Genomic DNA, 23088 nt, shown 5'->3' on the forward strand with positions numbered 1-23088 from the left:
TAGAGTTGTGTAACTTGAAGGAAGTATTAGTTAATATTTTAAAGAATGGCCTAAATGATAAATTAATGGAAAAAAATCCCTAGAAGCTATTTTTTGAACAAGGTAGTCACTGCTTAGAAAATATAAATATATAATGCAACTAAGCAAGCTTGTAGAGGCTACTGAACAGTTACCCAAAAGTTCACAATTTCTAGCCCCTTCAGGCAATAACTACACTCCAAGTGGCTACTCAGAAATTCTGAATGACACTCCTGGTGGATGTGGGAAATTTAAACCTTAAACCATAACCTGCGACAGCGCCGGGTCACAAACCCAAGCTATTTTTAAGGCAATTTTAAAGGCAGGCACCTTCCCTCCGCAGGGGAGCACCTCCCTCCCCACCTTTTTGCTTCATCTCTTGCCTGGGGTGGCGTCTTTCTAATTCCAGAAGCACCATCTTCCTTTGCACTACAGTCCTGACAGACTTCCTTTTCACTGCGAGCTGCAAACGCTGGCCCTGCACGTTATTTTTATTGATAAATTCTTAGTTTCTCTTTCCGTTTCACTGTGGGCTGACAGAATTTCAATGCTACACTATTATGAAATTATCCAGGTCAGAGTAAAAGCCAAAGAGAATAGGGAGTCTCCCTTAAAGTCCTCACTCCTGGAAACATCAGGCACACACTTCAAAGTATTAATACAAAGTATGCTTCTCTGATTCGGAAATCCTCCTTATCTTAGTTTCATGGTTTCACTCTGAAATAAATGCCTTGCAATGCAGGTCAAATTCCTGCATCTGACAGATCAAAGATACACTTTATCCTCCAGCAAAAATGAAAATCAAAATATTTCAGAAAGATTTCTGGCCCTCTCCCCCACCAAAAAAATTCACAATAAGCCTTTGTTACCAGTTTAGGGAACCTACCACGACTGAATTATTAAAGCATGTAAGTCAACTTAAATAAGTGATGGCTCAACTTCTCTAGGACTCTGAACAAAATATTATTATCATAATCAAAACAATATTTAAAGGGCTTTTCACTGACGTCAATTAAATATTAGAAGAAAAAATGCCTTTATAGGCTGAAACTGAGATTTGAAGTTAGCATGTGCTTTTCAAAAATAATCTGTGATCCTAATGAAAAATCAACTATCAATATATAAACAGGCAAAATATATTAACCGGTTGAATGTAAGTGAATCTGTGCAATACTGCTGCGAGTCACTCCATAATAAAATATATATTCAGTTTTGTAAATTTTAAATTAAAGAGATGGCATCCTTGTATACTCCCAAATGTCAGTTCATCGCTAAAGTCAAACATGAACCTTGTGGATCACGAAGAGGAAACAGCAGCAGGCCACAGAACCAGAGGCAGTCAGCTGGTTTGATCACATTGGTTTTATTCTGTCAGCTTCCTTCCAGGAAGTTCAGAGGTTTAACCAATGAGGTCCAATGTTGATTCTTATGCCACCATCCTCCTCTCCTTAGGTCTGTAGCTTAGAACTTACCCGCGGCCCAAGTTCTTTGGTGTCCTCGCCGTTACAGCCATAGTAGTCTGGGGTTCTGTCCAATTCCTGCAAGTGTCCCTGTGCTCTTACGCTCTTATCCGCATGGCAAGCCGGGCAGAGAGCTGCATTCCCCATCTCAGTTCCAGTCTTCCTGCTGTCAGTAGGCCCGTCCTTGCACTCTATGCTCTGTCCAGGGCTCCCAGGGGGACACTAACGTGGACGACTCATCCAGGCGATCCTTGGCTCCTCTGCTCAACTCCCCTACACGCCCCTCACCAGTTCTCCCCATCTGCTGGCTGGCTTGCTGGTGTCAGAGAACTCAAAACCCCAGCAACTGCAGGCTGCCTTCGGTGACCATTTCCAATTCAGGCGCTGCCAGTCTATTTTTACACCTACCAGGCCAGCTATGCATGTCAATGGAGTGAGGGGGGGCGAGGCCAAGGCGGGGCAGGGGAGGGGGCGGTGTTGTTTTATTTTTCACCATGCGAGCAGCCTGCTTTACACATGGACTTAAGTTCCTGCTGTGTACAATATCTCTACATAGAATTCCTGCATTACTCAATGAATGCCTTTGATTTTTCCCCCTCAGTCTTTCCACTCACACAGAACACCAAGGCTGCTAACCTCACTTCACCAACATAACAGGTAAAAATTACTTTTGTAATTGCATAAACCAAGAAGCAGCCTCTTGGCTTAAACAGATTTTTTTTCATAATCATTTACAGAAGACAATTAACCATGCTTGCAGCATTTAAAGTCCACCGGAAAAACATCGATCAAAATGGCTCATTTTACACCAATATGGATGTTTGAAATTTTATAAGTTATCCACAGTTTTTCATTATCTACCAGCATTTCAGGAAGAACAAACATTTTGCTTCATTTATAATTCATTTCGGGTTTCCCTGGCGGTTCAGAAAGTAAAGAATCTGCCTGCAATGCAGGAGACCAGGGCTGGATCCCTGGGTCAGGAAGATCCCTTGTAGTAGGGAATGGCAACCCACTCCTGTATTCTTGCCTGGAGAATTCCATGGACAGAGGAGCATGGCCGGCTACAGTCCACGGGGTCGCAGAGTCAGACTGAGTAAATAACACTTTTTACATAATTTGTTTTTATTTGTACTATTTTGAAAATGTTTCACTCAGCTTTATAATAGATATTCAAGAATGGTTTTCAACACAATACATACTGTCTTTGAAACCATATTACAGATTTTGAAAGAAATTGTTCTCTACTGAGATGAACACAGCAAATACACCATAGGTTTTAAAGCCAGTTATGATTAAAAAAAATCAAGACATTGTTATAGACTATTATCGGAGAAGGCAATGGCACCCCACTCCAGTACTCTTGCCTGGAGGGTCCCATGGACGGAGGAGCCTGGTAGGCTGCAGTCCATGGGGTTGCTGGGAGTCGGACATGACTGAGCGACTTCACTTTCACTTTTCACTTTCATGCATTGGAGAAGGAAATGGCAACCCACTCCAGTGTTCTTGCCTGGACAATCCCAGGGACGGGGGAGCCTGGTGGGCAGCCGTCTATGGGGTCGCAAAGAGTCGGACACGACTGAAGTGACTTAGCATAGCATAGCATAGCATTATGGGTTGATGGAGAAGGAAATGGCAACCCACTCCAGTATTCTTGCTGGAGAGTCCCATGGACAGAGGAGCCTGGCAGGCTACAGTCCATGGGGTCGCAAAGAGTCGGATACGACTGAGTGACTAACACGTATTATGGGTTGAACTTTATTCCCCCCATAGAATTTCCTCTAAAATTTACATATTTAGTTATTTTAGTAGTTCTGTCTTTCCTCAATTGTTATTTGTTTTGTGTATGCATATTTTCTCTTCCAAATAGGTTTTTAAACTATTCACTTGTAGGGAGTTTTGATTTTTGTATCATCCATCCATATGTTACATATTAAACAGTAAATGCTTAAATGTTTTCAACTGAATTGAAAATAATCATTTGTGGAAAACAGGAAGTAGAAGATACTTATGAATTAAACACATTACACTTGATAAATAGAGCTCACCTTTCAATTTGTCATTAAAAAAAAAAACTAAACATGCTTTGTCATTTTTTTCCATTAAAAATGTCAGTCCTGAAATAGTCTATCACTGTATATTGCGGTCCAAAACTCTATGAACTTCAACCTGAGAATGACACTTTTGGATTGCTGACTTTTGTAAGAGCCTCACGCTGCTTTTCTTTTACCAATACTGGTTTTTATTTTTGTTTTGTTTTAACATTTGATTTCTTTCTTTTTTTTTAAATTGGAAGATAATTGCTTTACAATGCTGTCTTAGTTTCTGCTGTACAACAATGTGAATCAGCTATTTGCTTGTGTCGCATGCATGCTCAGTTGTATCGGCCTATTTGCAACCCCATGGGCTGTAGCCCACTAGGCTCCTCTGTCCATGGGAGTCTCCAGGCAAAAATACTGGAGTGGGTTGCCATTTCCTCCTCCAAGGGATCTTCCCAACCCAGGGATCAAATCAGCTTTAAGTATACATATATATGGGCTTCCCTGGTAGCTCAACTGGTAAAGAATCCACCTGCAATGCAGGAGACCCTGCTTTTGATACCTGGGCTGGGAAAATCCCCTGGAGGACGGCATGGCAACCCACTCTAGTATTCTTGCCTGGAGAATCCCCATGAACAGAGGAGCCCTGGCAGACTATGGTCCCTGGGGTCACAACGAGCGGACACGACTGAGTGACTAAACACAGCACAGTATATATGTGTGTATGTGTGTGTATATATATATATACACACTTTTTTCTTTAATTGACTGAACCAACAATATTAGGATGGAGGGGTGGACATTTCTTCATTCATGTTAAAGAGGAACATAAGGTAAACACTTTAAATGTTAAAGGTTTGGATGAAGGTATTAAAAAAGATGGAGTTTCAGTATCAGTTACACGATTGGATTGGTAACTGAGATATATCAAGCAACAGCCTTCCATGTTGCCCGAATTATTCTTAAATAAACTATTTGCATAGTATGGTAGTTTTTCATCAAATGTTCCATATACTTGAACCATGTTCTGTAGGAATAAGGTAAGCTATGATGTTTAACAATGTGGTTACCAATTCTATCAAAAGGATATGTTTGAAATTTCCCTCTCTTTTCTAGAAGGTACTTAAAAGCCTTACAATGCATTACAAACTCTTACAATGGCTGTTTCTTCCTGGATATATATGAAGTATTTTATTCAAAATATAAATCAAGGTTTCACCAGCCATTTATCCCCACCTTTAGAATCAATTAGTTGACTTTCTTTAAACAAGACATTTAATATTCAATTTTTTATATAGAATTATGCAACTTAATAACTGGAAGCAAATCCTAAAAATTCTCTCTAGCCTCCTTGAGCCTTCATTGAGCTGAGATCTGAAAATCAGTACTAAACCATGTTGAAAAAAAAGAAAAACTTAACTACTCCAGATTGGAAAAGATGTTCTTAGGTGCTTGATAAAATACTTTCCCAGTGCTGAAAAGTATTGGACTTCCAGCATGAAGTCTTTCCTGGCATGCTTCTGCCATGTTAATACATTACCTGTTCTACCACCATGGAGCCTTAGATTTTGTTTCTCTTTCAGCCAAGCATGTCTTGCCATTCCTCTGCCAATACAAGTTTATTGTCTTTTGCAAAACTCTTAAAATTCACTTCCTTCTGGAAGTCTTAATTACATCTATGTTAGTCTCTTTTTCTATTTGTTCTATCTTTAATAAAGTTGAGACTACCATTGGCTCTTGTCTTTTTACATAATATTCATCTCTCTCACTGACCTTCTCAGGGGTAAAACCCACACAAGAGTATTAAATGTTTGTTAAGTAAATGAATAAAAGGTAGCCGCAGATAGGAGCACAATTTGTAACTTCAATATTTAACTGGACTACACTGACCTAAACTTGTTCTTTCCTACATTAACAGGGACAGATTTAATCATTATGAACATTTTAAACATGACAAATCTTTAATTTTATTTCCAGATCTGCAATAAACACCCTTTTTAGTCTTTGAAAAAAAATTAACATTGTTTAGGTAAATCTTCCTAGAAAAGAATTTGTAGTGTTTTGTTACAAAAGAAAAAAATATTCCAACAAAGAAGCTGTTACCAACTCTTAGAAGATACTTTTTCTAAATGACTAGAAATCAATCTTCAACCCTTTTCTTACATTTTTATTCCAGGGACATCTTCTCATTCTTTTCCCAGAAGAGAAATGTCATGTTTGTTGACTATAATATCCACGCTGCTATCATTTGAGCAGCCCAAAATATGTCCCATAGTGGTACCAAAATCCCATTGCCAAAGTTCAGTGGCTGAAAAAAATGGGCAAAGGAAAAGTACACAAGACTGGTGCTCCTGTAACTGCTGACACTTTCTATTTTCTGGCTTTTAGAGTCAAAGTATTGACTTGGAAGACATAATAGCTACTAAAACAGAACTTCCAACAAACAGCTTTCACATTCCAAACTTTGCCAGTGGTCTGATGCTGTCAGTCTGATCAAAATGAAACGATGGGAAGTGTCCACGGAAAAAGGCATCACTTCAGAAGTTACGACATTTCCAGTTTCACACCTAGTGCTTAAGTAAGAGTGACTGCCAGACAAGTCTGTTACGAAGTCTTGGGTGGTATGACAATGTGTACACCTAACATGGTGTCATGTAGAAGGCAAGTTAGTACATACTGTGCAGCAACGGCACCCACTCCAGTACTCCTGCCTGGGGAATCCCATGGACGGAGGAGCCTGGTGGGCTGCAGTCCATGGGGTCGCTAAGAGTTGGACACGACTGAGCGACTTCACTTTCCCTTTTCACTTTCATGCATTGGACAAGGAAATGGCAACCCACTCCAGTGTTCTTGCCTGGAGAATCCCAGGGACGGGGGAGCCTGATGGGCTGCTGTCTACGGGGTCGCACAGAGTCGGACACGACTGAAGCAAGTTACCAGCAGCAGCAGCAGTGCAGCACCCATGTCCTGACAGTATGCCCACAGAGTGCTAGGATCTCTGTGGATACAACAAGGAGTATGTTTTCTGCTAGGGGAGAACAATGTCACCACTGTTTCTCAAAAATGTTCCAAAGTCATTAGGGCAAATTACTCAGAAAGCAAATATTTGCATGTTTGGCCACACTAGGAGCAGAATACTTGAACTTGGTGTATGATGTAGAAAGTGAAATTAAAGACACCTGCGATGTGACATATTTGCAATATCTTCATAAATTCCCAGGTACTTTTACTGTTATTATTTCACCTATATTGCTGTGTTTCAAATCCATCAAGAGAGAAGTGATTCAGGACTGAGAACAAAGGCCATCTTCTCAGCTCTAATCTTCTGAAAGTAGCTCCTGCAGTCCCTATGGTGGCAAATCTGAAAATCACCCCCTGTAGTTTTACATTTCACCTCCTAAGTAAGAAGCAATGATTAAAGAATCAGCAGAAAACTAACACCTTGGAGAAGAAATACCTGTCAAGCTTCTACAAGTTAACCTATAGAGTTAGATCACAGCTACAGGGGCATGAAAAGACCTCATAGCTAGCAGTAACTAATCCTAGATTTTGGTTTTACCACTAATATACCTGTGCAGATGTGTGTAACCAATATCAAATCAGGGCTTTCATTTTCTCTTTTCTAACATAAGGGGGTTAGGCTGAATGATTGCTAAATTCCTTCCAGCTCTGAAGCCCTTTACTTCTATGAAACAAGTTAACATTTGAACATACATCTAATACAGAGTGATGAGTGAAGGTGACATCTATTCAGTTCATTAGCGTTAAAAACAAACAAAAAGAATAAGAACTCCTCAGCGTCTTGCATCACGGGCCCTGGCTAGGAGCTGACTATGACGCACAGCATTTCCCTGGGAGACTAACACAGAAGAAAGGACCATAGTGTGCTAAGTTGCTGCCAAGTTGCTTCAGTCGTGTCCGACTCTGTGCGACCCCGTAGACGGCAGCCCACCAGGCTCCCCCAGCCCTGGGATTCTCCAGGCAAGAACACTGGAGTGGGTTGCCATTTCCTTCTCCATATAGTGTGAGATATGGCCAACTCTTTGTTGGGATCTAGGATGTAGACTCTTTTCCTTTTGCCCCACCCTTTCTGAATATGAGCCCCACTGAAAACTTTCAAACATTTTGGAAACTGCACCCTGCCAGTATTCTATATTTCACAATTTGCAATAGAACTTTCACTTGGAATGGTCTCATTCACCAAAATGGGCATGGTAGGATAGCTTTATAGGACTCTGTAGGACATGTTTTTGAAAATCAACTGCAAATGCTAGGAGGGGTTTCATTTTCCCTCAAATATTTTGATTCATTTGTTCTTAAAGGGCAAGTGCTATCATATTCAAAATACTGAAAGAAAAATATTTTGCCAAAATTCTTAAAAGTGGCAAATCAGAAAGAAAATTTCACTCAGAATCGTGGAAATTAATTTTTTCCCTCTCTTCCAAGTAGTAAGGGTTTTTCGGGAATATCTATTACACAGATGAAAAACTGAAGGTAGAATCTCTCTTAATCTGAACTATCATGTACAAAGTGTACTGATCTAACATGATATTTAGTTAACACTTTGATTGTATTTTGAAGGCTACTTAATATGCAAGATTTATTTTCTGCTGAATTTAGAAATCTGCTTAGATTACAAACCATCTCTGTCTTTCTGCTTTTTTCCCCCAATTCAAGACTAATTGTTATGGTCAAATGTATTTATCTGATTAAAGTAGTATTTTGTTACTCCAGTTGTGTGCAAAATTCTCCATGCCCAACCACACGGAACCAAGGACAGGTTCTTCTAACTTTGGAACCACTGACCTGTGGAAATAAAACTGGAACACTGTGCAACAACCAAGGCAGCATGTTATTTTCTCCCTTGTCTGGATGCATTCAATGTCATTTCTTTGACTAGAAGTTAAATATATAATGATTTTCACCAGTCAGAACTGTTATATAATTGATCGATCAGAAAAACCGTTGCATAATTTATAGATCTACACTAGATTCCCTGTAGTAACATGTGGCATAACTTTCCTAACTGAGGTCAGTGCAAAGGCATTTTACTGTTTACGCTGTACATAAATTAATCAAGATGAATATTGCCAAGCTATTCATATGCCCACAAACATCAATTAACCAATTTAATTTTACATTCCTGCCAGTAATTATTTTCATTCCAGACTGCTGGCTCTTCACGTCTAGTGCATAAAGGAGGACATTCTTTAATAAACAGTGCTAACAACTTGAGAAGTTTTCTAAAGGCTACTCCACACAATGCCCACCACAAAGCGGGCATTCAATAAATGTCTTTGACTGACACTCAAGAGACCATGAGGCAAGAAGTGTAGGGTGTGCAAACGTGGTCTAAAGGGCCATTTGACCAGCTCTATGGCCTGTCATATTAAACTGGACTTTGAAACACAACATGAATAAAACAATTTAGCCATTGTGCACTCCTACTTTTTCTGAAGAAAACTATGTGCGAACATAATACTCAGAAAGAGGGTAACAACTAAAGCAGGGGTTCCCAACAAGCATTGTTTATAGAGAGGGCCAAGTGACAAAAATGAAAAAGCAGGTAGAGGGCTCTACTACAATCTGGTTTTAGTTTACTAACACTTCTTGTAAATTTCCACCTATAAACGAGAAAGACAGCTGACAAAGGGAATCTGAAAAGGACTCTGTTAAGGTGATGTAAAAATCAATGAATGGTGTGGAGCACAACTGTGGATCAGTTAATGGGGACAGTCTAGTGTTCAAAGGAACAACATTCTCCAAGGCTGCGGAGAAAGCTGACCAGCTCTGTTCTGTCCATTGTTTGCCACGGTTCTCCAGACCTACCTATCAAAGAGGTCTCTGAACACCACAGTGATTAGACACAGGACTTGAACCTTAGGACAAGGTAAACAGGAGAGCTCTACTAGTAAGAATTTATATTCAATCTCTTCAAATAATGTTCTACTATTAAGCATATAGGAAATCCCACCAGGAAGCTCAAATTAATTATCCATAACTGAGACAAAAAAATAAAAATTTACTTATCCTTTCCGTACTTCTCAATTCTCACTTCACTCAGAATCTGGACAATGTTTTCCTTTGATGGTTCACAGGCATTAAGCTACATGCATTTATAGTCTCAGTTTGTACATTCACCTTGGAGGGTCCAGAGAAATAGCAACTTTTCATAAACTTTGGGGGTTATGCCATCCAATATGATGGTTTAAATGTTTTAATCAATTTGTCATTACTGCAAGAATTCTTCAGCTGTAAAACAGAGTCCAGTTCAATGCAATTACATACTCAGATATTTTAATTTGTTGGTCTCAAATATTTTAAAATAATATTTTCCAAACAAAATAAGGGCAAATGTATACACACACACACACACCATTTGAAACAGACTGTCAGGCTATAGCCAAGTATTGATCAATTAAGAACAAATTCAACTTCAAACTAAGTATCTAACCAAACTGGAGCAGATATGAGTATTTATCAAAATTACAAATAAAACTGAATTATTATGAGTATGGTACCCAATATTCTTATAATATATTAAAACAATGAAACAACTAGTTTCATCCAAGTTTGACTGTAAAATATGGTATCACTAGGCACCCCACTCCAGTACTCTTGCCTGGAAAATCCCATGGACAGAGAAGCCTGGTGGGCTGCAGTCCATGGGGTCGTGAAGAGTCAGACACCACTGAGTGACTTCACTTTCACTTTTCACTTTCATGCATTGGAGAAGGAAATGGCAACCCACTCCAGTGTTCTTGCCTGGAGAATCCCAGGGACGGGGGAGCCTGGTGGGCTGCCGTCTATGGGGTCGCACAGAGTCGGACACGACTGAAGTGACTTAGCGGCAGTTTTCTTTTAAAAGTACTTGTTGAGTGTGCATTTAATCAAGAATTCAGTGAACTACAACTATAAGATGATAGACTAAATTGAATTCATTCCAAGGCTGTGATAAATTAGAGCACCAGAAAGCATCTGATTTCATTGTCCAAATGATAATTAATTGAGAATCTATTTTAAGCTCTCTCTAGAACAAATGTATTCTATGCACCTCAAAGTACAAACAACTTTATTTTCATATATTATTTATACTGCAATATTCTGGTCAGATATAGAAAACAATCTTATGGCAACCAATGGGGGCAGGAATAAATTGGGAGATTGGGATTGATATGTACACATGTGAATGTGAAAGTTGCTCAGTCGAGTTCAACTCTTTGCGACCCTATGGACTGTAGCCTGCCAGGCTCCTCTGTCCATGGGATTCTCCAGGTAAAAATACCAGAGTGGGTTGTCATTTCCTCCTGCAGGGGATCTTCCCAATTCAGGGATGGATCCCAGGTCTCCATCCCAGGTCTCCCCTCACTGCAGGCAAATCCTTTACTGTCCGAGCCACCACGGAAGCACATATACACAGTACTACATATAAAATAGACAACTAATAAAAACCTGTTGCATAGCATAGAGAACTCTACCGGCACTCTATAATGATCTATAGGGGAAAAAAAACTAAAAACAGTGAATACATGTATATGTGTAACTGATTCACTTTGCTGTACAGCAGAAAGTACCACAAAATTGTAAGTCAACTATACTCCAGTAAATTTTTTAAATGAATAAATATCCTGATTAAATGTCAGTCTCCCTGAAAAGTAAAAAAGTTTTTTTTTAAGTTTTAATAATGTCCTGTATCTTTTGAAGGCAGAATAATTTTATAGCCAATCAAAAATCATGAAAATTAAAATATCATAAAATTAATACTGAAAACTCAAGTCTTCATAGTGTCAGTCTAGTCTTATGTCCTCTGAGCTACAATGCTATTGGCCACATGTTGATAAAGAATGAATACTGGACAGAGTGCTGCTAGCTGCCATGCTGATATTTATTCTTACCTGTATAATAATGAGCTACGATCACTGACCTAGAGCCAGACATCCTGGAATGTGAAGTCAAGTGGGCCTTAGGAAGCATCACTACGAACAAAGCTACTGGAGGTGATGGAATTCCAGTTGAGCTATTCCAAATCCTGAAAGATGATGCTGTGAAAGTGCTGCACTCAATATGCCAGCAAATTTGGAAAACTCAGCAGTGGCCACAGGACTGGAAAAGGTCAGTTTTCATTCCAATCCCAAAGAAAGGCAATGCCAAAGAATGCTCAAACTACCACACAATTACACTGACCTCACAAGCTAGTAAAGTAATGCTCAAAATTCTCCAAGACAGGCTTCAGCAATATGTGAACCGTGAACTTCCTGATGTTCAAGCTGGTTTGAGAAAAGGCAGAGGAACCAGAGATCAAATTGCCAACATCTGCTGGATCATGGAAAAATCAAGAGAGTTCCAGAAAAATATCTATTTCTGCTTTATTGATTATGCCACAGCCTTTGACTGTGTGGATCACAATAAACTGTGGAAAATTCTGAAAGAGATGGGAATACCAGATCACCTGATCTGCCTCTTGAGAAATTTGTATGCAGGTCAGGAAGCAACAGTTAGAACTGGACATGGAACAACAGACTGGTTCCAAATAGGAAAAGGAGTACGTCAAGGCTGTATATTGTCACCCTGCTTATTTAACTTATATGCAGAGTACATAATGAGAAACTCTGGACTGGAAGAAACACAAGCTGGAATCAAGATTGTCGGGAGAAATATCAATAACCTCAGATATGCAAGATGACACCACCCTTATGGCAGAAAGTGAAGAGGAACTAAAAAGCCTCTTGATGAAAGTGAAAGTGGAGAGTGGAAAAGTTGGCTTAAAGTTCAACATTCAGAAAACGAAGATCATGGCATCTGGTCCCATCACTTAATGGGAAATAGATGGGGAAACAGTGTCAGACTTTATATTTGTGGGCTCCAAAATCACTGCAGATGGTGACTGCAGCCATGAAATTAAAAGAGGCTTAGTCCTTGGAAGGAAAGTTATGACCAACCTAGATAGCATATTCAAAAGCAGAGACATTACTTTGCCAACAAAGGTTCGTCTAGTCAAGGGTATGGTTTTTCCTGTGGTCATGTATGGATGTGAGAGTTGGACTGTGAAGAAGGCTGAGCACCGAAGAATTGATGCTTTTGAACTGTGGTGTTGGAGAAGACTCTTGAGAGTCCCTTGGACTGCAAGGAGATCCAACCAGTCCATTCTGAAGGAGATCAGCCCTGGGATTTCTTTGGAAGGAATGATGCTAAAGCTGAAACTCCAGTACTTTGGCCACCTCATGTGAAGAGTTGACTCACTGGAAAAGACTCTGATGCTGGGAGGGATTGGGGGCAGGAGGAGAAGGGGACGACAGAGGATGATGGCTGGATGGCATCACTGACTCGATGGACATGAGTCTGGGTGAACTCAGGGAGTTGGTGATGGACAGGGAGGCCTGGTGTGCTGGGATTCATGGGGTCGCAAAGAGTCGGACATGACTGAGTAACTGAACTGAACTGACGGTAAACAGACTTTTATGCTAGTACTAGATCGCACCCCACTCCAACACTCTTGCCTGGAAAATACCATGGACGGAGGAGCCTGGTGGGCTGCCGTCTATGGGTCGCACAGAGTCGGACATGACTGAAGCGACTTCGCAGCAGCAGCAGTATGTCTTTAATCTTTAGAGTTATAACCTATAAATCATGCTATGAGCTCAGCAAATGATATCTTCTCTGCAGAAGATAAGAAAGAAGGAAAGGAAGGAAAGAGGGAACGTAAATATGATATGAAAACAGATCTGTTTCAAAATCTTGAGTATTTTTAAGAGAGGTTATTTTTAAAATCTTTTAAAAAAGGTTCTCCTTTCTAATAGATCTTAAAGGTTAGCATTTAAACATGCTCAGGGCTTTCCCAGGTCATTAAAATTCTCTCCTCTGAGCCACTGTTTCCCCCAAACCCACTCCCGACCCTGTCTTCTCCAGCTCCCTGAGCAGCACCCTTGCACGCCTTGGTGCTCCAGCTGGAAACTGCTGATGTAGTTAACGTTCCCTTTCCCATACACCCAGGCCTGAAGAGGCTACTTTTGTACACCCCTTTGCCACTGTGTGGCTCAGACGGTAAAGTGTCTGTCTACAATGCAGGAGACCGGGGTTCTATCTCTGGGTTGGGAAGATCCCCTGGAGAAGGAAATGGCAATTCACTCCAGTACTCTTGCCTGGAAAATCCCATGGACAGAGGAGCCTGGTAAGCTACAGTCCATGGGGTCGCAAGGACCGAGCGACTTCACTTCACTTGCTACTGTGTTACGTCAGGAATTTATCACTTCCTGGCTGCTTTACTATAACCACTTCCTAAACAGTTTCCTACTTGTAGCCTCGCTCTATTCCAATCCATTCTCTAAACCATAGCTAGAGTGATCTTCCCAAAGCTTAAACCTGTTCAGGACACGTCTCACAATTTTCGTGATAAAAGGGAGAATCTTTAATGTGGTCTGCAGAGTCCTGTAGGATCTGCTCCCCTCCTCCCTTTACCTCAGCCTTTTCTCTTGTAATTTCTTCCAGACTTTTATAAACAACTAGTATTGCATCTGGATCCCCTCCCTCCCTCCCTCCCTCCCTCCCTCCCTCTATATTTGCAAGACTTTTCTTGGAAGCCCTGCCTGGCCAACAGGATTAAGGGCCTACTGCAAACAGAACCATCACAGTGATGGCTACACTGAACTGTAGTCATCTTTTTACACGCCTGTCTCCTTCACAAGAGTATGAGTTCATTATATATTTATTTTTCTATTTGTCTCCAGTGCTTCTGATAAGGCCTCTGATATAGCAGCCACTTGTAATTGATTATTGAATATATAAAAAAATAAAAATCTTCCTTAACACATTTAAAATAAAATTGGTTTTTAAAAACATTTCATTCATCTCATTAATATGTATTCAGCAGTATAAGCCAACTCCAAATATATCATTTATATAAAAAGAGGCAAATGTGTAATATTTCTGATGTACATACAGAAATCCTTCAATAAATCTCTGAGAATTGCAATCCACAGCAAACTATTCAATTACCAGTTATCCTTGGTTTTGTTCATATTATTATTCTGTCAGTTCTCATATGATTGTTTTTTCAGATGTTTAATTTTTGTCATGAAACAGTCTAGGCACTGAACCTACTGGTAATCATTTGCATATGAGCAGGAGTGAAAAGAACAAAAATACAAATGACCACAAAAGTAGCCACAAACCAGAATATGGTTTATTAAGAGAAAAACCATTGATTTTTATCACGGATAGTTCATCCATGCCTAAAACCTATGGAGAGTAATCACTGCTAATGCCAGAAAAATGCAATGACTGTTCTCTAGAGGCCCAAATAGATTACTCTTGCAATGAATGTTTACACACACACACCGCTGTGTGGTTTGGCCACTCTGGGTCTCTAATGTGCTACTTGTGGTAGAAACCTATTTTCATTCCCTTCTTTCCACCTGGGGTGCTGCTCTGTACTCTTGCATTATTGGCTCTTTTATATTGATGATGATAGATTATCAATAAATCCCTGCCTCTACTGTCACATCTAATCCTCTTCATGGCCATCACCTCTATACAGTCAGGACCTCCTCTGACATTGGCTCCAATCTATGAAACCCACTTCCATCTCCTCTCGCCAGTTTTTATTTCTTCACATGTACCCTTATTTCTAACATATCTAACCTTCAGTGAAAAACACTAACATTTGCAAACAACCGATAACACAGAAAATCCATAAGTGTGAAAACACCCCATAGTGATCCGTCTACAGTAAGTACTCATAGAAAAGATTTGCATTTGCAACTTTAGTTCACAAAAAATAATCAGTTAAAGTTCTCAAGTGGAACTCTCTGATATTTGCCACTATTAGCTGCCAGTAATTCTGATATATGCTAATTGCAGTAAATATGTGTCCTGAAGAAAGGAGCACCACAAAAATTCAAAGTCTTGCCTTCTTTCTTATGATAATTCTGAAGCTTAAAATTACAATTTACAATTTCTAAATGCCTATGGCAATAACATTTATTCCTAACTTCATATTTTAATAACTCATAGGATTATATTGCAAGATTCTAATCAGATTTTTGTCAAATTTTAATAAACACATAGGTAATGTTTTATTTGACTAAGAATAAACTTATGACATCGATAAGTGCGAATGTAGCTTTCTAACCACTGACATTTTAAAATGTCAATTTTGCTGTAATGTGTTCTTTCTATTTTAATAACATTTGATTTTAGCTGCTTTGGGGATCAAATGTTAAAAATCATTTCTTAAAAGTTTGCTTCTCTTTGCTCTGGAACCCAAAATAGTTCAGTTTATTATTAGCGCACGCTAAGGTACAGCACGATCGATCTCCCTGTGTTACAGAGACAACATACAGACCCTGGTCCTCGCTGCTCAGCAAAGCCGAAAGGGCACCCGAAGACCTTTACGTGCTATATACCTTTTTGTGTCCAGAGTCAACAATGACTCAGTGATCTTCCTTTTCCAGTTTGTTTTGTATTTTTGTCCTTGGGTTCTCTCTACGGTCCAGTGAAAAAACTAACTTTCAAGAAAATTTAGAACCACCTACATCCACAGTTTGACAAACTGACTTCAACTTAATCAGCTATTTGATACTCACAGCTCTATGAGACCTACCTCATCTGTCTTCCACTCTTACAACATATTCCTCGTAGAGACCTCTAGGCCTTAGACATCTGCTTTGAAGTTATTTTGATTGTTGGAGATGCAAGTCATACTTGAGCACTTAATAATTTTAATCGCTTTGTCCTTCTTTCTATAACCTATTGAAGAACTTGATATAGTGTAAACCACATCATGACTCTTAAGAGGCTGCTCTATCCTGCTTGCTTTCTTTCTGGAAATGTCAGAAATATTTTTATGTGTCTTGGTGTTATATATCCTACATCACAGCTACTTTTCTCTCCAGCATTATAAGTAGAAGTGTGCATACAAGCTGTCGAGAGCTTTCTCTTTCTTCTTCCTTAAACCTCATTTTTCCATTTGACAAAAGGGGGTTATAATCATTTCTATTTCATGGTGTTGTGAGAGTTGAAGTAGTTGCTATATAAATATTTAACATAGTACCTGGCACATTGCATTGTTCAGGAAATGTTAGCTATGATAAATTTTCCTCATCTTTATTTTTCTTTGTTTGAATTGCACTTGTACTTATTTATCTGTTCTACAGTTTGGTGGTACTAATGGTAAAGAATCGACCTGCCAATGCAGAGATGTAACATAAGCAGGTTTGATCCCTGGGTTGGGAAGATGCCCTGGAGGAGGAAATGGCAACCCACTCCAGTATTCTTGCCTGGAGAATCCCATGGACAGAGGAGCCTGGTGGGCTACAGTCCACGGGGTTGCAAAGAGTCAGACACGACTGAGCATCTGAGCACACACACAATATAATTTAAAAGTACTGAAAAATTAGATATTGTGCCATAGTACACACCAGCATGGTTTAGAGAAAAGGCATGAGCTCTAGAATTGGATATCTGGGATGTTTTTGCCCTGAGATTTGGGGGAAGATAAATTAATCTTTCTAAACCTCATTTATGCACCTGAAAAATGAGGCTGAAAATATACTTCATTGTGGGAATCAAATAATATAGTGAATAATTTTTTTTTTTTAAGTACAGAGGCTAGATGGTCTTATTTCTCTCTAGATCCCATTTGCTGCCTCTATTCATCCTCAATTTCAAAGCAAATGGGTCAAACTTCCTCAGGTTTCCACCTAGTGGTAGCTATCAATGAAGTCATTTTCAGGAAAAGTTTCTCCTGCTCTCCTGTCTCATTTACCAACCATTTGGAAGCAAGTCCTTGAACCTTCACCTGTGTCTAAGGACAACCAGTAATGATGTCATTCCCAAAATATAACTTCATTTTCCTCTCCGTTTTTCTCTCCATGTTGTCACTAAAAAGGAGTAACCCTTCCTTCTAAATCTAGTCTGTGTGCCTCTCTCTGGTTGGAGGGTTGTCGTGAAGAAGGTTGTAGGTGATATAGCTTCTAAGGTACACTTACGACACTTTCCTTTCCAATACCAAAGCTTTGTCCCATAATCTATAACGTGGAGTTGCATCATCCTGGCCAAGAAGAGAAGTTTGCTTGACTGCCAAGCAGCTGAAATTCCCCATTGCTATATTCCCCCCGCCCAATACAAACCCCAGTGTTTGCTGCTTTCTACGTTGTGGATGAGGTGACTATGTGACACCACATCTGGCATGGGCCTCCCAGATGGCTCAGTGATAAAGAATATGCCTGTCAATGCAGGAGGCCCATATTCAATCCCTGGGCTGGGGACATCCCCAGAGAAGGAAAAGGCAACCCACTCCAGTACCTTGCCTGGGAAATCCCATGGACACAGGAGTCTGGAGGGCCACAGTCCCTGGGGTCGCAAGAGTCAGACGTGACTTCGTGACTAAACAACAGCAAAGCCTGGCATGCCTGTCTGGGCCCAGACTTTGCAACTCCATGGGTCTAAAGCCAGACCCCAAACGTAAGCCAGACCCCAAACGTTCCCATCCATCTCATGGGCTGTCTCACTGAGACCGTGTCATCAGGTCTCAAGCCAGAGTTGCAAGATAGAAAGTAGTGCTGTGAAATGATTCTATATTTTAAATGTTGATACTTTTTAACTTACAAAATTTGTTTTTAATTTCACATACTTATAAAATCTTTTGTTAAATCTTTTGTTAAATCTTTGTTAAATTCTTTTGTTAAATTCTTTTGTTAAATCTTACTAAAATGATCATTCCTTTAAGTACACTTGAAGTACATACTACAGTAAGACGACAACACTGTAGCTTCAATATATTGGAAACGCAGGAGGAGAAAAAGTAGAGAGAAATAAAATTTTGAGAAATGCAGATGTATAGAATCTAGATCCTATGTGTGTACATATACATCATACCTTAGAGCTCCAAGGAAAGGTTTTCTCGGAAAAGATACTACTTCAAAATAAGCTAGTTAGAAGAAGGAAAAAAAACAAACCTCTAATCAAGTTGCAATAGAATTTATCATTTTGTGACATCTCAGAACAGTGTTCTATTTTTTCTTTTATACGATAATTTCCTAGTCAACTTTACTTCTCTAGTAGGTCACACTGTTGACCTATGTACTCCAAGGAATTACACAATCATTGAAATCAAAGAAGAAAGGGGGATGGGAAGAGCCTTTGAACCGTTAAAGCTTTTATCTTTACAAAAGCTGTATGAAGCTTTTGCATTTAGTCTATCTTTCATTTTTATATCTTGCCTGTGTGTATTTTTACCCCCTGAATCTTCCATGAAAATGAATGTGGTTTCACAAAGAAAAAAACTGCTTCTTCAGAATATGAAGACTCACGACGAATCCCGTTTAATTCTACCATGCTTTTGCATACAGGAATGTTAGAAGGTTTTATACTCGGTTACAATATACTGCTTGTTTCAACAGAAGTATGCCTTTGGTGTTCTGTTCTGCAGGTTGGTCTCCACTTGACAGTCTATAAAATACACTGACAGGCCACAGTTTCTTTGCCAGTCTTTAAAGTCTAAATGAGCTTCACAGTTCCTTGCTTTATTTTTGCACTACAATGATGTGTACACTTTCTCGCAGCTTTCCATTGGAGAAACCCACACATGTCAGAGAGCTTCCCAGGTGGCACTGCTAAGTCACTTCAGTCGTGTCCGACTCTGTATGACCCCATAGACGGCAGCCCACCAGGCTCCCCCATCCCTGGGATTCTCCAGGCAAGAACACTGGAGTGGGTTGCCATTTCCAGGTGGCACTCGTGGTAAAGAACTTGCCTGCAAACGCAGGAGACAACAGAGATGTGGGTTTGATCCCTGGGTTGGGAAGATCTCCTGGAGAAGGGAATGGCAACCCACTCCAGTATTCTTGCCTGGAGAATCCCATGGACGGAGGAGTCTGGTGGGCTACAGTCCATAGGGCCACAAACAGTCAGACATGAGTGAAGCGACTTAGCATGCATGCATGCGTGCTAAGTCAGAGGAGAGAATCCTTCAAAAGTTTTAGAAATCACTGGAACCTTGATCTATCTCACAAAGGATAAAATCATGATTTCAGTAATGCAGCCTACACCTAAACAAGCTACATGTATGGGTCACTGGCATGCAGACACTTCATCACAGAAGCCTGGGTCACATTCATCAAAATAGAGCAGGAAGAGAACAGAAATAGTTACTGACTTTGGCCAGCTAAGCGTGCCCTTATTATGTGTGAACAAGGATCAAGGTTGAGAGGAGAAACAGGGCAAACAGGAGTTATGAGAGAGTGTTGCCAGCCTAATGCAGCAGACTTCATGCACCCCAGAGGAAAGTTTCAAACACTATGCAGACAAGGGAATTTGCACTGAAAACTGGAAATTAACAGTTTACAAAATTATTAATTTATAGTTTTAAACATTAGTGTGGTTTTAAAGATGCAAATTCTGTGCATTAACTTTTAAATATACAAAGGAAGATAAAAAATATTCCTCTAGAAAAATTTTTGTCCCATCCTTCATAATATCCTTAATTTCCTTGAATTGAGAATAGCTTTTCACAAAATGTTAAAATTTCTGGTTCTGTTTGATTCTGTGATAACTGTTTATGCTACAATCCACAAGTTGACCAAATAAACTTTTCTTCCTAGGTTTGCTTCAAAAGACTAAGCTATGACAAATTAGAGTTGCTGACACAAAAATACTACTTAGGTGTTTAGAACTGGTAGGGTATCTACTGTGTCTTAGGCAATGGTGGCACAGTATAGGAAGAAAATCAGCCATTATTACGGACACAGCAAGTTGGTCAAATTCCATGACACCAGGGCATGTGGGACACTGTTTTCATAAATTAAAACTACAAAGTATGTAGGCTTAAAGAAAGAACTTTAGTCCCCCCAGGTAAAGACATTTAGTTATCACTGTATCATGCAGTCACTTACACAGAGAAAAATGCATGGAACGTTAACAGAAGTACTTGTGTGTGCTCTGATCAGAGTACAAGTGCTCTCTACAGGAGGTTGCTGAAAACAGCTCAGCTTACAAGGTCATCATACCCTTGATCACAGCGATGAATTCAGTGTCGAGAGTGAACCAACATTACACATATAAATGAACCAACATTACACATCTAAATATTTTACCAAGCTAGACTGAGGTAGGCAAGCGGATGACTAATGGCAAAGAAATCAGAAAGGAAAAAATTTACTGAGTTTGGCCATTCAGTAGGAAAGTAAATTGAAACTAGAAACGAAGTATACTTTTGGGAGGGGCCAGGGATTGAGTCATAATTTGTGAGGTTACTATCTGTATGTGGAGAGCAGATGCCTGCTTCTGAAAATAATCAGAGAATTGAGTATGGTAAATTAAAGACAAAGTCAATTCTCATGGCCAAGGCAGAAAAAGGACTACTCAAGACATACCTTGTTACCACTGAAACAGCAGGAGCATACTGTATAGGTTCTGCAGATTCACAGTGTGTGTCAACTTACAAAAGAGACAGAGAAGTAGCACAATTATCCCAGGAGTTCAAACTATGTAAAATTATAATTTTGCACACCAATGGGAGGATGAAAAGTGCTCAGCAAATGTTAGTTGCCAATGTAATTTTATCACCAGCAAATAAATATACACATTACCAAAGCAAACTCAAGACCTACCTAGAAGAGATGTTGTTTGATATAAATTATTTTTTTACTCAATCAAAAATCTTTACCACTCAAAGTCTAGTTTGTAGTAGTTATTCACTTAATTATTTTATCCAAGGTACTGCAATATGCTGAAGTATATCTGCATTCATAATGGAAATAGAGAGGAGGATTAATGGGAAATGAATTGTGATAATATTTTTTAATGTAACACAAGAAAGAAGAGAAATTAATAAGTACAATATAAAAGTTTCTGGGTGGCTCTAAGTGGAAAATGTTCAACTTTCTAGCATAATCATCTCAGTTTCTTGATTGACTTTCATAGAATTTTAAAGATCACTGGAGGGACCAAATTGTTTTGTAAACTCTTATGCAACTTACTATAGAATACATAATCCAGAAGGCTCATGTGTGAAGGCTAATTACAGTGATTAAGGAGACATGCATCTCAGTTATCAAGCTTCCTTTGATGGCAAAAAAAGATTTCTCATATTAGCTTACTATAAATTCTTCTTTCAGTGCTGTTTTCTAGTAAAAAAGTCAAAAGTTCTGAAATATTGCCACTTGTGTTAAATGGGTGAGTGTGAGTGTTTTATGTTATATACAAAGTCCTTTCTGTGCTCTGATAAAGTGCTTGTAGTTAAAGGACTGGCATCTGCTCCTGGGTCCTTTGTCATCTGCTTCCTCCCCATTAATGACAACTTGTGCTTTCACAGATGGCTTTCTTCTCCACCACCCACGCCCAGTCTGTGACTCCTGTCCTTTGGAGCCCACATGTTTTGCAGCCCCATGCTTTGTAGGTAACTGCCCTGAGCAAAAGCTTCTCATTTCCTAAGTGACCTCTTCCTCAAAGAGGAAGAGGTTACCTGTTCCAGGTTACCTGTTCTACTTATACTTTATTGGTTTCAGTCATGTTAGGATGTGACATAGTTTAATTAAGCATCTGGCACAGTTTGAGGCAGAAGCCAAAAATAAGGAGGAAGTCTGTACTACTACCCCTAGAAGAATGCAGGAGATGTCTTATTTTCACTGAGTTATACAGCTGAATTATTTGTAAACTGCTGAGGTTCCTTTAAGTGCTTACTATGGGCTCTCTGCGCCATAGCCCCCTCTAGTTCAAAGGCAGCTGTCATTACTACCACTGGATCTTTGTAAAATGATTAACACTATGATGATACTTTCTGTGGGTTTATAAGATGCGGCATTATCAGGATACACAGGCTCTAACAGAAAATAATGGAACCACAATAAACTCCTTCCTGCAAAATGACTCAAATCAGTACCTAAAATACAAAACAAAAAACAACTGCACAACTTCATAAGATTACTTCATTTTCTGTATCTTCTGTCTTAACTGCTTCCAGAATATTTCAAGTGTTACCACAACAGGAACTATTTTCTTCCATTATTTTTTCTGCCAAATAAAAGCTCACAAAAATACACAGTCTATTAAATAAAACTTGCGTCATATACACAAAAATAGACAAATCTCCATTCCAACTTAATGGCCCAAATAACATTTTATTCTTATTATTTGTACCCATCACCCCAAGTGGTATCAGAGCTTCTTGGTTGCAGGAACTGTGTCTGGGACATAGTGTCAGGCCAAAGCAATTCCTATCATATGAAGGAAAACTTGGAAATTCAATGGAACTCCTCAATCACTTACAAAAATAAAGAGAAGCAAAAACAATTGAAAACACTGCAGAATCATACAGGAACAAGAAAGATCGCTAATAGATTTCAGGGCCACATCATTTCATAGGTGAGAAAACTGAAGTCAGGTTAATAGTTTGCCCAGCGTCACAGTTGGCAGATGCAATCATACACAGGTCTCCCGAATTTGTCTTTATGGAGCTTTAGGAGCATCTGGTAATTTTATGTAAATATCACTTATTAAATTAGTAAACAGCTTTCTAGTATGTTTTCTGTTCTTTATAACCCTATGTACCATATCCACCTCCAATCATGCTGAAT

At 39.4% G+C, this 23088-nt stretch overlaps 1 protein-coding gene across 25 annotated transcripts in view; it reads right to left on the bottom strand.

The window, feature by feature from the left end:
* ANK2 (ankyrin 2) overlaps positions 1-23088 on the bottom strand; it is a 700765-nt gene that overhangs the window by 250008 nt on the left and 427669 nt on the right. For 19 of the 25 annotated variants that reach the window (XM_070371977.1, XM_070371972.1, XM_070371979.1 and 16 more), the window contains exon 1: positions 1491-1851. The exons of 2 other annotated variants lie outside the window; for them this stretch is intronic. In XM_070371977.1, coding sequence (XP_070228078.1) covers positions 1491-1625 — 135 coding nt within the window. In that variant the 5' untranslated portion in view covers positions 1626-1851. Of the gene's footprint in view, positions 1-1490; positions 1855-23088 lie in introns of those variants that run through there. 4 more of the 25 variants (XM_070371981.1, XM_070371980.1, XM_070371983.1 and 1 more) reach the window with 3 other exon arrangements.

This window comes from Bos mutus, chromosome 6, assembly GCF_027580195.1.
Source record: "Bos mutus isolate GX-2022 chromosome 6, NWIPB_WYAK_1.1, whole genome shotgun sequence".
NCBI classification, from domain to species: Eukaryota; Metazoa; Chordata; class Mammalia; order Artiodactyla; family Bovidae; genus Bos; species Bos mutus.